The following is a 15,530-nucleotide window of genomic DNA, read 5'->3' as shown; positions in this document are numbered from 1 at the left end:
GGTTCTTAGTTAAAAAAGGAGTTACGCCACTTAAGAGAGTGATCAGGAGCCTCGCCATGCTGTCTTCGTGTGAGACCTCCGCCAACAAGCCCCCACAGGGACCCTTCAACGGGGTTTGTGCGGGCGCTCTGGCGGACCCCCGCTAGTTCGGCACTAAGCCGGCTCACAGCCGACAAGCCCAGCTTTTCTCGGTGAGATGGACGGCATGGCCGGGCTTCAGGGTAAACTGATAGGTATGCAAATTAGGGCAGATGAAGCCCAGTCCGAGAGGAAACAAGTCCGGGTATAAACGGAAACAGTCTGAGGAGAGCCCGGCGAACGCCTAATCATTCTGGATTTGATGCTTGTGAAATACAATGTCAAGACCGAGCAGGCGATGAATGGAGAGGGCGCAGTGAAATGCGCTTTCTGTTGCCTACCACAGACAGCTGAGATCCGCCCTCGTTCGCAGCAAACCCCGCTCAGCCCCGCGAGTAACCGAAGGTATTACTACACCGCGTGCCAATGGACCACAGCCGAAGCCTACAGCGTGCAAACTCATTTTCTACGCCAGTGCTACTGTGGCATTACTTGCATTTATATTGTAGTGAGACCGCGATTGCTCTACTGGGGTGAAGGTGCGCTGCAAATGCACCGCTTGCAGTCTTGTATGCATGAGTAATAATTCCACACCTTTTTCCATCCTGGCAGAGTAACCAACGATCTTCCACGTGACATCTCAACAGGTCACTTCATCGGTGAATGTTCTTATCCCATATTGGAAATTTATTTTCCTTTACCAATGAAGAACGAGCCCCTGCCTGCCGGTATGGCGCTGCCTGGGCTACTCTCGCGCCATCTCTCGGTCAGATGGCCAACCAGAACATCATCGGCTGCTGGTCTCTATCCGCCGATTCAATTCCAACTGAACAAACACGGTCATTTATTTCGAAGAAGCAGTTAGTTGATTAAGCGCTGACAGTTGACAGGAACGTTGCGAGGCACATAGTGTGACTTCATTTCTACAAAGTGAGCAAGGAATTCGGACGAAACGAGAGACGCCGGCACAACGTTGATACCGGTCACTGACCTTGGCTATCTTGCTTATCTTGGTCATCACACCACGCCGCAATCATCGCAGCGTTACCGGCGATGTACTAGGTGCATGCGTGCGGCATGTTTACGTGTGCACACAGCAGATACTCGGAACTTCCAAGCTGTCTCGACTAACTGGAGAAGAAAACAGAGCCGGACGCACGTGAGGCCGAGCCAGTCGGCTTCACTCCGCACGCGCCCGTGCCGGTAAACACACATTACACCGCCAGCGAGATTATCATTCGAGTAACGGCCCATTACAGCGCCGTGGACGGTTTCCAAACGATTTCCCAACAAGAGGCGTACATCTCATTGAGTGACAGCGTAACGGACGGCCTCCCCTGACAGCGAAAGAACAGAGCTGGCAGTCTGCGAGTCAGCGTCGTCTACCGTCTGTTGCTCTGCAGCTCGAGCAGCTGTTCAACGGTGGTGAAGCCGGCGTGGCCCATCATCTGGCGGAACAGCGAGTTCTCGTTCTCCATCAGCGCCAGCGGCGTGTCTAGCTCGACCACCTGCCGGCAAGGCCGAGATCAGTCACGCAGGGGCCGCCACACTGGTCCGCACCAACTCCGTCACAGTGGAACGAACCCAGTCCATTACAATGAAACGCGCCCAGCGGGAGCCGCATGAGCGTCGAGACCCTGCGTCTTGTTGCTTTGTGTCCGCTTGTGTCAGATCACGGGCAGCCTCCTCCGGTGCAGCTCAATCAGATTACGGGCAGCCTCCTCCGTTGTAGTAGATCACGGGCCACCTCCTCCGGTGCAGCTGCGCCACCGCGCACCTTGCAAACTGACGCCTCTTCAGCCTCTCGCCGTACGGCAGAGCTTTCTTTTGGCGCATTCGGTTCAGAAAGCTGAGCCGGATGGACGTGCGCAGCCGAACAAACCTGTGAACCACCCGGACATCCAGGGGACCTGGCTCCGCGCACACGGTCGCTACCATCGACTCGATGACTCTCGGTCAGCAGGAGAGTCGGTCCGGTTCGAAATGGTGACGGGTGCAGAAGGTCGACTGCATGGTTTTGAACCTCTCCATCCACTTGGCGGTTGGGACACTCATCCCGCCCGGCAGTATATAATACAACGGCAGTGCTGTCATCATTCAAAAGGCTGACAGTTGACGGAAGGGGCAAAAACCACGAGCCATACCCCACGACTATTCGCTCATCCCATGGAATAAGTTCGGCTGTGTTGCAGAGAGCGCGGGGAAATGCGCTCTCTCCTGCCAGCGGACGCCAGGAACCGCCAGTACCGCGTGCGGCCTGCGGCCGAGTCTTTTTCACACTATACGCGATATTTTGGCAACCAGGGCACCTAAAACCGTGATTCCAACTGCAAAAGATACATGATAAAAATTGTCAAATTTTACACCAGCGCAGCGAAGCAAGCGCGTAAGCGCTTGTTAGCATCTGAAGACACATAAGAAAACGGATTGCTGGTGCAGGCATTGCAATAAAACCTACAAACAAAACATGTTAATCCTATTCCTTCTTTATCTCTCTCCCAAGGTTCTGGAAAGACCTTGCGTCTACTTTGAGTCGCCATGAGGGGTTTATCATGGGGTCCTTCCCCAGCTTGAGCATCTCATGCTACATAGCATAGCTACAGAGCATGTGTGCATCACACTCAACAAGCCTCCGTTGAAACATGGAATATCTCGACATCGTACATCCCTTCTATCGTTGGCCTCGCCACCTGCGGCTACGGAAATCTCCATCACGGCTTCATGCACAGCGCATGGTTGACTTCCTACATAACGGCACGGATCTAACGATATTGTCGAGTCCAAGAAAGACCTTCCCAGGGCTGCGTACGCCCACCAACACGCCACACGCTCTGGCCCGAGCCCGCCTCGCCTCGTGTCGCACCTGCGCCCGTGCGTCCGACAACGCCGACCTTCTCGCCGGGCTGCACTTGCAGACTAATGTCGTGCAGCACTCTGGGCAGCTCAGGCCGGTAGCGGAGGCACACGCCCCGCAGCTCCACGCCGCCGCGCTGCGGCCAGGACGCCGGCGGTGCGTGTTCCGGCACGTGCAGCGGCGCCTCGTAGTCCAGGCTGCGGATGTACTCGTCGCAGCGCTCCACGTATGTGAGGCGGGAGCTGCGACGAGCGGGGGGCCGGCGTGAACGTCGGTAGCAAAGAACAAGCAGTCAGCAGCGCGACGATCACATCACATCGGCAGCGGTCAGCTATCACGTAATTCATCACAGCGATCATGTCACATCAACAGCGACCCGCCGCCACAAAACTTACCAGATCGATCATGTCACGTCAACGGTGGTCGGTGGTCACATAACTCATCGCTGCGATCATGTCACATCAACAGCGATCAGCAATCACCTAACTCAGCTCAGCGATCACGTCACATCAACAGCAATCAGCCATACATAATTCTGCACAGTGATCATGTCATGTCAACAGCGATCAGCCATCACACAACTCAGTACGGCGAGCATGTCACATCAATAACAATCAAGTCACATCGATAGCAATCATGTCACATCAACAGCAATTAGCCACCACGTAATTCTGTACAGTGATCATGTCATGTCAACATCGATCAGCTATCACATAAATCAGTACAACGATCATGTCACATATATAGTGATCAGCCATTACATGAATCAGCACAGTGATCATGTCACATCAACAGCGATCAGCCATCACATAACTCAGCACAGTGATCATGTTAAAACAACAGCGGTCGGTGTCCACATAACTCAGTACAGCGATCACGTCACATCAACAGCGACCTGTGGTCACACAGAACCGATCTGCGAGCTGCTCTGCTGGACACTTAAGCACACGCCGCACTCCTGCTGGGAACCAAGGAGACGAGAGGAGAAACAGACTGTAGATTATGTAGAGGAATAAATACAGCCAATAAATATGGAAAACAATAAGAGCCATCATCTACTATCAGGTATAAAAAGTCGAACAAGCAAGACGGCCAGACGATTTCCCACTCTATGCAACTCGCCGCGGCTCGGCGTTGACTGCATACCCGGACATCCACCTCAGCTTACCCGGACACCCACCTACACTTGAGCGGACACCCACCTCAGCTCCCCCGGACACCCACCTCTACTTGCCTGGACACCCACCTTAGTTTGCCCGGACACCCACCTCAGCTCGGCCGTTATGCGGACCCAGGTGGAGATGAAGGCGACGGAGCTGAAAACGGCTGAGAGGCAGAGGCCGACCATGGCGGGCGAGGCGTCACGCGCGACCACAACGAACAGCGCCACGGCCGTAATCATGACCGTGCCGAGCTCTTTCAGCCGCAGACAGAATCACACAGACGACAGGCGGAACTGCATGTTGAACGAGGTGTGTCGGTCCAACAGCTCCTCAAACCTGGCGGTCACAGCGTCGACAGGGCGGTCACGTGCGGCCAGAAGTCACGGGCCACCGGACGCGGCGTACGTCATGACGTAGCTATCGTGGGACTGATCATCATTCCCCGTTTAATTTCCGTCACTTGTCCCGGTCAAATGTGGCTGATGTCATCTCATGCACAGCATATGACACTAGCCAGCCGAGCAACAACGGCTCTTCAAGCTGGTCATGCATGTTTGAAACCGGAATGCCTGGCAGGCTATCTGTCATCACTGGCGTATGCTACCACATATATGTCATGGACTGGTATATGCTACTACATTCAGCCAGTGCATATGCTCAGCACAGGCCTGCCTGTGTGGTCTAGGACGTAAACAAATGCGTGGTTAGCTATGGTATCAAGCAAACTATACCAGGCAAAATTTGACAGGCATCAGATAAACTACATTAATGTAGAGTGAATGGTAACGATCCTTATTTGTTTGGTGGGCCAAAACAAATAAATTAAAAGTGTCCTGGTTCGTCCTGCCCTGGTTCGAGCCCTAGTCGTCCCGACTGCCACGTTCTGTAATTCATCATGCGGCACGCACAGCGTCATAAGATTGCATACAATGAAGACGACGCTGAAATTTGGCCCGCCTGTCATAACGCACCGAAGAAGCGACGTCTTCTTCGTAAGCTCCACAAGCTTGCTGCAAAAGTTTCGATGCCATCAAAGGTGCATTTCCCTCCACAATAGCCAGACCAGAAAAAAATAGCTAAAGACCATCAGCAGCACAACATTTTGCTTATACCAAACGAGAGGAGCGCTCCAACGCGAGCGATTTACGATTCAGTATCATCCTCTAACTACCAGAACAAGCCTTCCGTAGGCCCTCCAAGTTGGCGGGGCGAGGGGCGCCGCCGCCTCCTCACCTTTCAGGTTGGGGGTGCAAGCTGCCCCCCCCCCCCATTCCCGCCCTATTGATTTCGTACTTGATTCCGTTTATTGAGACCGTATTTGGAAGTGATAGTACCGGTGATAATGCGAAGGAAATAAACGTCGCCAAGGATTTCAGCTTATTGTTCAATGGTGTCACCTATTCCAATTTGTGTGATGCTATTGTCGGATCCTCGTAGGACCATGATAGATGGTGTATTTGCGTCTACAGAAACATGGCTTTGCAAAACGGGTAGCACGGGGGGTGCTCAGAGAGAAAAAATTAGCTGGGCCTGCCTTCGTTATACAACGAAAGCGCTTTGTCGCCAGATTTTATCCACTTTCTTTGAAAAGGTGCGAGAAGGAGCTTAGTGTTACAAAATTAGCGAATTAGTGTGTGTGTATGTGTGTGTGTGTGTGTGTGTGTGTGTGTGTGTGTGTGTGTGTGTGTGTGTGTGTGTGTGTGTGTGTGTGTGTGTGTGTGTGTGTGTGTGTGTGTGTGTGTGTGTGTGTGTGTGTGTGTGTGTGTGTGTGTGTGTGTGTGTGTGTGTGTGTGTGTGTGTGTGTGTGTGTGTGTGTGTGTGTGTGTGTGTGGTGTGTGTGTGTGTGTGTGTGTGGTGTGTGTGTGTGTGTGTGTGTGTGTGTGTGTGTGTGTGTGTGTGTGTGTGTGTGTGTGTGTGTGTGTGTGTGTGTGTGTGTGTGTGTGTGTGTGTGTGTGTGTGTGTGTGTGTGTGTGTGTGTGTGTGTGTGTGTGTGTGTGTCCGATCCGATGTGTGTGATCCGACATCCAGATGCGTTTCTTTATTTGAGGTCTGATGGTGAGTTCTCCGAATACACGGTCTCCGAATACACGGCGCAATACAAATCGTAATAGATGAAAATTCGGTGGTTTGAGGGCAGTACGCAGCGCATAAAGCCCATCAGACCTCGTGACTCAGCAAAAAGCCATGACCTGCAGTCCATAGTGTGCAATAGGAAAGCCCCGGCTCTCACCCGCAACCTCACGATATATGTGGACAGATGCCTACATTGAGCATGCTTCCCTGGCCGCTACTTAAACCGCATGTCGTGCTCCGTCAAACCGTGATGGGTTCACTGCCGCCCGGAATGGCCACACTACTCACTGTGCTACTAGCTGGCAGAACGTCCTCTCGCGGGACTGGGAGTGTGCCGGTCAGCGTGACTGGCTGGCCGGGCGGCCGGGAGGAGCCGTGTCTTTACACCGTGCAGACTGCAGCCGCCGGCAGCAGCGCCGGCGCGGTATGCGGCTCGCCCGATTACCGTCAGCTGCTGCTAGCGGCCGGCTACGCGGGCTGGGCAGCTAATTCGCAGCCACCCGGCTTCGCATTTCCGCTACGTCCGGTGGCGTGTTCACCTAGCAGGGCGCGATGATTTACTCGCGCTGGTAGCGGCTGTAGAGCGTCGGCCGCCGGTCGGTTCATTACCGCGGCCAATCAAACCACATTGTGATGCAATGAAGCTTTTATGCCCGGTGAGTCGCGGTGGTAATTAATTGAGCGTCCGGCGCACGAGGCTGTAACCGGAACTGAACAGGCTGGCCGGCACAGTGACCAGGCACCGAACACGACCTGCGTACGGCGACAGGATGGGGCCGGCGGGCTAATCCACGCAGCCGGACCGGCGGCTCCTGGACGGCAGGCGAGGCCATCCAGTCTCCTTAGAGCCCCCAGAACCAGGCCAGCACCGGAGCCGCGCGCTGGTCAGCAGCCGGGGGCGAGCGGCGTGTCACTGTCGCGTACTGCAGTGCAGCCGAGCAGGATGAAGGGGGAAGTGAACTCTGCGTACGATGGCGACACAGCGCGAGATGAGCCCAGCGATTCGGACAAACAGCCGGAAAAGACAGATCATCGCCAGCAGCTTGCGGGGAAGCAGGGTCACCATTTCTGGTAAGCATCCATGATACCATCGTGAGTTTCCGATCGGTCATGTTCGCCGATAGGCTTCGTGGCTCTCGTGGCAATTACTGGCGCTTGCTGTTGTTTGCGATCTGGATGTAGGAAACAATAAAACCTAGCTTTTCCATACCTTTCTCCCAGGGGTGTCATGTTTTGAAATAATTGGGAGAGGAATGGCTCAGCGGATAGGGTTAACCTAAACTATCCCCAAAACGTGATTTTTTCCCGGATTTCGGCTACTCTAATTTGCGCCTTGGGGATGTTTATGTTGACCTAAAAAACATTTTCCTGCGGAGGAACCAACGCATGCATTTTGTTATTTCATCTGCGCACGCAATGTACTCGCGTGCAACGACAGGAACCTAGAGAGATGTGTGATGAGTGATGAGTCGTTACCAAATAAATCGGGGAGCGTGTGAGACGGTGCTGTCTGCCAACGGCCTCGTAGAAAGGACGATATACTGAGTAAAAGTGTGTGGCGGTTATTGGACATGCTCTTGTGCATGGAAGAAGCGTAGCACGCCTTATGGCGGCACCGGCAAGCTCATTTCAAGCGATTCCTGCGAAGCTTGGAATCCAACTCAGTGCTTTAATATTTGTGGCCCTGTGCAAGGATTCAAGACGACTTAAAACGTCCCGGCTTAAATTTAGAAAGTCCCATAAGATAAGTTACTAATTTAATAACTAAAAGCGATAACTTTTGTCTGAAGCTGCTTCACCCCTGTCAATGACCTGACCTGCAATGACGTTTACAACTGCTGGCAAATTAAGAAAAACAACAAATATATTCAAGGAAATTGTGGGACGTAGTTAAGGATGTGGCCAAGCGAAACATAGTCCCCGAGCCAGAAGGTTTACACCAGATACTGGCGATTTGGCAGGCACTGGGTCCAAGTTCGCAGGATTTTGGAGACAATTTGACATTTGCCTCCCCCCGCAAAAAATGTTTTGGCTGCGCGCCGGAACCAATGATTATAAATTGTCATAGACACTCGGTTGCTTTGTTTTCACGTTGGGCTAGACAATTCTGAAAGTGAATGTTCAACATTTGAAGATATCGAATCAGGTATCATGCATCACGAAATAAGAAGACATATTATTTTTTGAATAAATTTGATCCGAACTATTTGAATGCATTTGAATGCATGGATTTTTGGCATCATCGCCCACGCTAAGCAGTACTTGTGTGAGCCGTGACCCTCTCCATCCGATCGCGCAATTCCAGGCGACGGCAGAATTTAGTGGCGAGAGCTTAACGTGCCGTACTGCTCGGCAAGGTCCGTCCTGCCCTCTGACGTCAACTGACCTTTACCACGACCGCTGGCACCGGCCGCAGACCATATCTGTCAAGGGCAAATAGCAAACGCTCTAACGCGGCTCGAACGCAGCTTACCACGGATGGGTGGATCGGAAGGCATGCGCTCTAACCAACTGAGCCACCGTGACGGACGTTTAGAATGACTGACATAACTATTGGTATCTCTTCAGTAAAACAGACAGCCCTCGACAACACACTCTGTAAATTATATGGCCCCCAACACCTCATCGTTTGAATACGTCATCGTACATTGCACAACATTGATTGAGAGCCAACGAACGGTCGTTTTATCTCAAATCGTGTTTACGAACGACAGACATGAACGAATCGACAATTATAACATACACAAACACACATGCACACACACACACGCACTCACACACGCAAAGATACACACACGCACACACACACACACACACACACGCACACACACACACGCGCGCACGCATGGACGCACGCATGGTTTCACACAACGCTAGCGGGCCAGCACTTGCAGCGATTTCCAAAGCTATGGCATCCAGTTTGAAAAATTTGGCATGTAAAAAAGTGGTAAAAAGTGAAAAAGTTTGAGAAAAATTACTTTGTACACTTATAAATAAACTCTGAGTAGCGCACAAACAATCTGCCTGGAATAAACATCGTAAATTGGCTACATGGTCCTTGTTCAAATCACTCTTTGACGGCGTATTGCGAACTACATCTAGCCGGCCCGTGGCGTGATGGCCACACACGGCTTGCCATTACGAGAACTGATAATCGTGCGAAGAGTGGGACTGTGTGCATCCGTTAGGTTTGTCACACGGATATCAGCTGACATTGCAACGCACTTCCTGTTCGTGGCATCCATTGTATTAGGTCGGCCCTCCTCTCCCCCTCCTATGTGTGTGTGCTCTCCTCTATTGTTCTTCAGTTCGAGTCGGCTGTCTAGAATCCGAGATAAGGCAGTGCTCTTATAAAAGGATGCCAGTCATCTTCCACCTAGTTCTACCCTGTTTGAGCGAAGGACGTACCATTATAACCGACGCAAATCGCGCTGGTTGTTTTAAAAGTGTCTCCCACGCTGTTGACCTTTCTACAGAGTTTGTCATTTTGTTGCACCTAAATTGTGGGATCCAGACTCCAGCGTTGTCAGGCCACTGACCGTTATCAAAGCTCTCCTATCAAAGAAAACGCTGTCAAAGCCCCGTCATTAAAGCTCTTTTAGGGAGATTGTTTTGCAATGTCGGCGTTCTACGACTCATTCTTGGCTGTGCGTATACCATACTATCTTGTCCAGATATTCTGAAAAGATTACGGATGTCTCATGATCACCTTTGCCAATGGTCGTGAACATTCAGAAGTCTTTGAAATTCAACTTGACGAGGCAATCTTGGAAATTGGATGAAACTGCTCTCAAGCCCGAAATGCTTTGAACTAAAATGATAACTGCGACAATGACACTGTAAAGTCAATGATCGGGTGGCCAAAGCCGCTGCGATGGAGGCTTCAAAACTGTTCAAAATATCGCTAGCGGACGTTTCAGTGTATTGGTATCACTTGTATGTGTGAGGGTCGTACATGCAAGGTCACACAAGGTCGAGTCATGAGAAGACATGAAATGACCTAAGATGACCTCAGATGACCCGTTGAAAGTGAATGCCGGCGTGTTGATGCAGCGTGCGTGCTTTGTCCTACAGATGTAAACAAAGCTACGTAAACACGGTAAAGTGTACACACAGACACGCATCACGCGGGGCGTGGTTTCGGCTGGTTGATCGTACCCTTCCATCGCCATGCTACGAATTGCGGCTGTGCCGACGGAGCCGGAGAGCTGAGGACAGCGTGTCTGCTTTCCATGTATGTAACTGAAAAGTTTACGTTTCCTTACTATGCCGCGCTAGTGACTGAATGCCTCAGGTTCTTTGGGCTTTTACAGGAAAAAGGAGCGATATACAAGACGACCATGGAAGCAAAGATATGGCAACTCACTGCGGCAGATGATACCCGTCCGGCCGGCCAGCAAGTTAGTACAACTCTCGCTCACGCTCGCGCTCTCCCATACTCCCAGGGGTGAAAGGTGTATGTTCTGTCACCGGCAAAATTCGGAACCGTCTAAATCGTCGCCTGGTGTCCAGTTATTACGAAACCGTTGTACTATATCTCTAAATGCGATCAATCATAAAAACAAAGACAACTTAACTGAAATGGGGCATAACCATCAAACATTTCGTTGCGGAAGTTCATTTGCACTAAAGTGTCATTTGCTGGCCATCAAACACCGAATGCTGGTTGAAAATAAAGGAATATAATTATCAGACAGAGGTATGCTTGGTATAACCAGCCTAAAGGTGTGTTATCTCCTATTGAAATGAGGGGGTGGGAGGCGGGTTTGTGCCTACCAACCGGGCATGCAATTTCTTATGTTTTGTTCTCATTTTTATCCATTATCTTTTATCCGTCATAATTTTGTGGTTCAGCCTCCAAACAAATTCTGAGAAACTACACCCCTGCCTCCAACTGTGAAAGAAAGTGCGTCAAATCTGAGAAGAACTGGTTCTAAAAGTATATCGGAGACAGGCTCACCCATTTTTTTTTCTTCCTGCACAAACGCCCCCTCCCCCTCCCCTTCCCTGCCTCACCCCCACGTATTTTGCAGACATGCATCCCTGCACATGCATCCTTACATGCATCCCTACATTTGCCGATAACATGGTTCTACAAGCACCGAAAACAATATCACTTGGTTTTGTCACGTCATCGTGCAATCAGGCGGAAGCGTTGGCGATCTGCAGCATTTTCGCACGATCATTGCCGGTGGAGAGCTAACGCTTCTTTACATGATCTCAATTATTTAGAGCAAAAGCCATTCAACATGGGCATCAATGACAAGCAAATGCACATGGCATTTGTAAACACCTCTAGCACCTTCGTTTAGCTTTATATGAAATATAGTGTCAGCTAAAAGTGTTTAATCTCACGCCACTCCACTGATCAGTGCACTGAGCCTGAGGTGCAACAGGCAATGTGAGATACCTATACTAGCAATGCTCGGCCTCTCACCTCAAAGACGCTGTTTCTCTCAGCAGCAGGAAGCGCTGTATGAATCCCTGACATGTGTCGCTGAAGGGACCTCCGCTCACATCTGAAGCTACCGGTAAGGTATACACAAACAGCAATCCTCCTAGATCGGCAAGGCTTTTAACGCCATTACCTTAGAAAACTGACAATTAGCTACGTTCGTCTAGCCAGTCATCTTCTCACGACAAAAACACAAGTAACAGCTACCCACATCCTTGCGCTGAACCCAACGCATGACCACGAGGAAGGCAATCAAGCCCATCTGCCTCAAATGGCATGACGCTTTAAAACGCTGCGCGTATCAAGCTGATCACGTTCGTCGCATGATGCTGTGGCCAGTCACAATTTTTACGAGTAGTGATAACCTAGTTATTCGGTATTTTGCGCTGGTAAGTATGTAATGAGAACCTCCGTTGAGAAAATCTGTGAACAGCACTGATGTGAGAGGCACTGGAAAAGCACTGTGCTATCACTGATATGTGATGGCAGCCCTGGTATAGTATAGTTTGTAGTATGTCTCTGTCTGCTCCTAAAACCTATCCTGATGAAAGCTATTATGTCTGGCAGCATCTTATGGCTCAACTTGCTCACACAGCAAAACGGCAGCGTTTAGACATGTGGTCTGCGCATGCTCTCGCTGCAGCCTTAGCGAGTACAGATAAATACTGAGCTTTGAGTTTTGTCGAGCTCGGATGATCTGCTGTAACATGGTCTGGTGTGTTGAAATTTGTTTTCATTTTTGCAATTTTGTCACCAACTTGTTTGTAAAGGTGCCAATTTTGGTCACAGATAGTATGTGGTAAATCGGAAGCCTTTTTCATCCCTGCAGACTCCGTTCTCTTTCCTCTTCCTCTCTTTCCCTCTCGCTTTCTCCCTCTCTCGCTACCTGTCGATTAAAGCTGTGCCTGTCACTGTCTCCACCCCTGTCCTTGCATTTGTCTGTACCCATGTCCGGATCCCCGTGGTTGTCACTGTTTTTTTTTCAGCCACTCTTTGTCTCTTTTCGTGTGTCTCTATGGCTCTATGTCTCTGTCTTTATGTCTTTATGCCTCTATGTCTATGTATCTCTTTCTCTCAATGTACCCTTTTCCTTTCCTATCTTTCTCTTGACTCTTGACTTCGGTGGCATCAGTCACCACTGTCGCTCTTGTCGTGCGGAGGCGTGCTGTGCGTTGTGCGACGCCGCGTGACTGACCGGTGCTGCGGCGGTGCGCCAGGGAGCCGAAGCACGTGATGCCGGGACCGTCGCGCGGCTGTCTCTCCCTGTTCTCTCTGCACTGGATGACGGGTTTGATGTGGAAGGCCTACACCGGCGCAATGACAACCAACGACATCTGGCACCTGCGGGTGAGCTGCATCATCATACTTGCCATATATCACTCCCTCAATATATATATATATATATATATATATATATATATATATATATATATATATTCATGCACACATGTATATGTATACATATATATTTATATGTACATAGATATGTATACATATATACACACACACATACACATACACACATATATATCGTATATAAATATATATATAGCTCCCGCTCTCTCGCTCTCCCACCAGCTGCTCTCACTACGGCTCATTGCATCAAATTTTGCGGAGAGTGGACATGCTACGACAACTGAGCACGGTCAATGGTTTTGCCTGATTGCAACGACTTCGGAGTCATTATTTTGTGCAACAATTTCTGACGCAAAGTGATCGCTTTGGAGCAAGCGTCACGATCTAAAATTGGTACCGTGATTCTCCATGCTTGGTGGCTGCAAAGGATCTTCAAACGCCCACTGCATAGGCGTTAATAAGTAATATGGGGCATTTATCCCAAGGTCCTTTTCAAGAGCTAGGTGGTGTTTAAAGAACACCAAATAACTGCTCGGACTTCAAATTTTTGCAACGCAATAATTTTTGTCTTGAAATAACTACAGCAAGCTTTTTATTGTCTTTACCAATCACTCAGTTGTTAGAGCTCTTGCATTCCATTTCACCCACCCGTGGTGGGGCTCCATAGCTGGGATGGCTTGCGGCCGGCGACAGCGGCCGCGCCAAATGTCCAATGTCATCAGAGTGGTGTGCTGAGCTTGTGCTGCAAAACCCTGCCGTTGGATTTTACGATCAGATGGTGAGGTGAGGGCTCACGCAACAAGAGCTGCGTAGCGTGGGCGCTTATCCCAGCAATCCATCTAATGAAATGGCTCGGACGAAAATCTCAAAGTATGAAGGTCGTCTGACATGTCCGAACACATGGCCGACTTGCCATGAATTATTCTGGCCACTCGATGCTGGTCCCGTCCGGTGGACGCGGCAGCCACCAACCATGTTTCTGTAGCGGCCTGTTGCGCCACTGCAACTGCTGTGAACTGTCGCCACGTCTGCCGCTGCGCCAGCCAGACGACGCCAGCCACCACAACTGCGAACGGCTCGAGCGCCACTGGGAGGCGGAGCTGACACAGCTCGGCGCCACGGACGCTTCGCTGTCGCGCGCTCTGCTGCGTACCTTCCGCATGCGCATCATCGTCGCCTCGGTCGCCATGGTGGTGGCCCTCGTCCTGCAGATCATCGGGCCGGTCAGTGGGCCACCGGGCAGGGCACGTGTTGCCGCTGGCTCGGGACGCTTACCTGACAGTGTGATATGACTGTTGGTGCGTTCGTTGGCTGAGAATGCAACTGTTGCCTGGCTGTATTCCGCTTTGCAAACGGATAATGTTCATATCAGTATTTCACGTATACCTGGCATAACCAGATTCAAAGCTAAGTCAATAATCTAGCTATGATTCTCCATGACTATGGTTTTCCTAGCTTTCCAAGACTGGAAGGACGAAGCGTGTATTCACATGGCTGGGTGGCCTTCTGCGAGCTGCCGCCACGCCCCGGGCTCTGACGGTGATTCCTCGTCTTGACTGCATCCACACAAGCCCTTCTTAGATTTCCGGCGATACTTACCATTGTTCAGATGGGACTTGAACCCAATGCCATGATTTCGTTTCAGTCGATTTTGCTTAAGGCAATGATGAACTACGTCAACGATCCGTCAGCACCGTACATACAGGGCGTCTACATCATGCTTTTGATCCTGGCCTGCCGGGTCGGGCCGCTCCCTACTGCTTCTACGGCGTCAGCTTTATCACGTCCACCTTCAGCAGTGCGTACCTCACTGTCGGGCCGTCCCTATCTGGGCGCCATCGCGATCCTACCAAGGCTTGTCGCTCCTCCCCGTCATGCCAACGTCAGATGACATGTGTTTTTGCTCTGGATTTTCAGACTGCAACGCAGCGCGTCTTATGTTCTTTAGGTCTGGGAACATGACCATCAAGGCCATGGTGTCATTGGAACTACCAACGCTGTGGCACAATTCGAGCGCAGTAACACAGGTCTCACAAAATACCGCCTCGGAATTCCATGATATGCTTCAAGTGCTTTTCCTATACACAGCTAGAACTTTTTTACTTTACCAATCTTCCTGACAGACCAACTGTTGACAACTCCCCGGAACAAGCGTCACATGCTTGTCTCCGCGATACATCTCCCGGATTTCGCAGTTCGAAAATAATTTGGCATTCGTTACGTCCTCGTTACTGGACATGTTCGGAACACCGTGTCGAATACAATCTGCCAAATCGATCACGAGTTACAGCCAGACCACTCAAATTCAAATTCAAATTGAAGCTGTGTCACTTCCAAGAACGGTAGTCTGCTGAAGAAGTTTGTGTAGACTTGCAGGTGAGGTTGAACGAATGACTACGAGCGGTCAGAGCCCCAGCCGTGCCGAGGCCAGCTGAAATTCGGCCCCTGACTGACGTCATACGTTTGAGAGCAGCCAAATGACGGAGCGAGAGGTGCCGACCTCACCTTGGCTCCCCCGACCGCAACGTTCCGAGCGTCTGGTGCACTCCAA

At 50.8% G+C, this 15,530-nt stretch overlaps 1 protein-coding gene across 1 annotated transcript in view; it reads left to right on the top strand.

The window, feature by feature from the left end:
* LOC119112686 (multidrug resistance-associated protein 5-like) overlaps positions 1–15,530 on the top strand; it is a gene marked incomplete in the record, with an annotated part of 224,150 nt that overhangs the window by 125,556 nt on the left and 83,064 nt on the right. The window contains 2 exon segments of the mRNA XM_037236939.1: positions 10,516–10,568; positions 12,841–12,970. Of these exon segments, the coding sequence (XP_037092834.1) occupies positions 10,543–10,568; positions 12,841–12,970 (156 nt within the window).

The sequence above is a fragment of the Pollicipes pollicipes genome, unplaced genomic scaffold (genome assembly GCF_011947565.3).
Source record: "Pollicipes pollicipes isolate AB1234 unplaced genomic scaffold, Ppol_2.1 Scaffold_7261;HRSCAF=8764_pilon_pilon_pilon, whole genome shotgun sequence".
NCBI classification, from domain to species: Eukaryota; Metazoa; Arthropoda; class Thecostraca; order Pollicipedomorpha; family Pollicipedidae; genus Pollicipes; species Pollicipes pollicipes.
The sequence above is the reverse complement of the archived record's forward strand: the minus strand, read 5'-3'. Positions and strand labels throughout refer to the sequence as shown.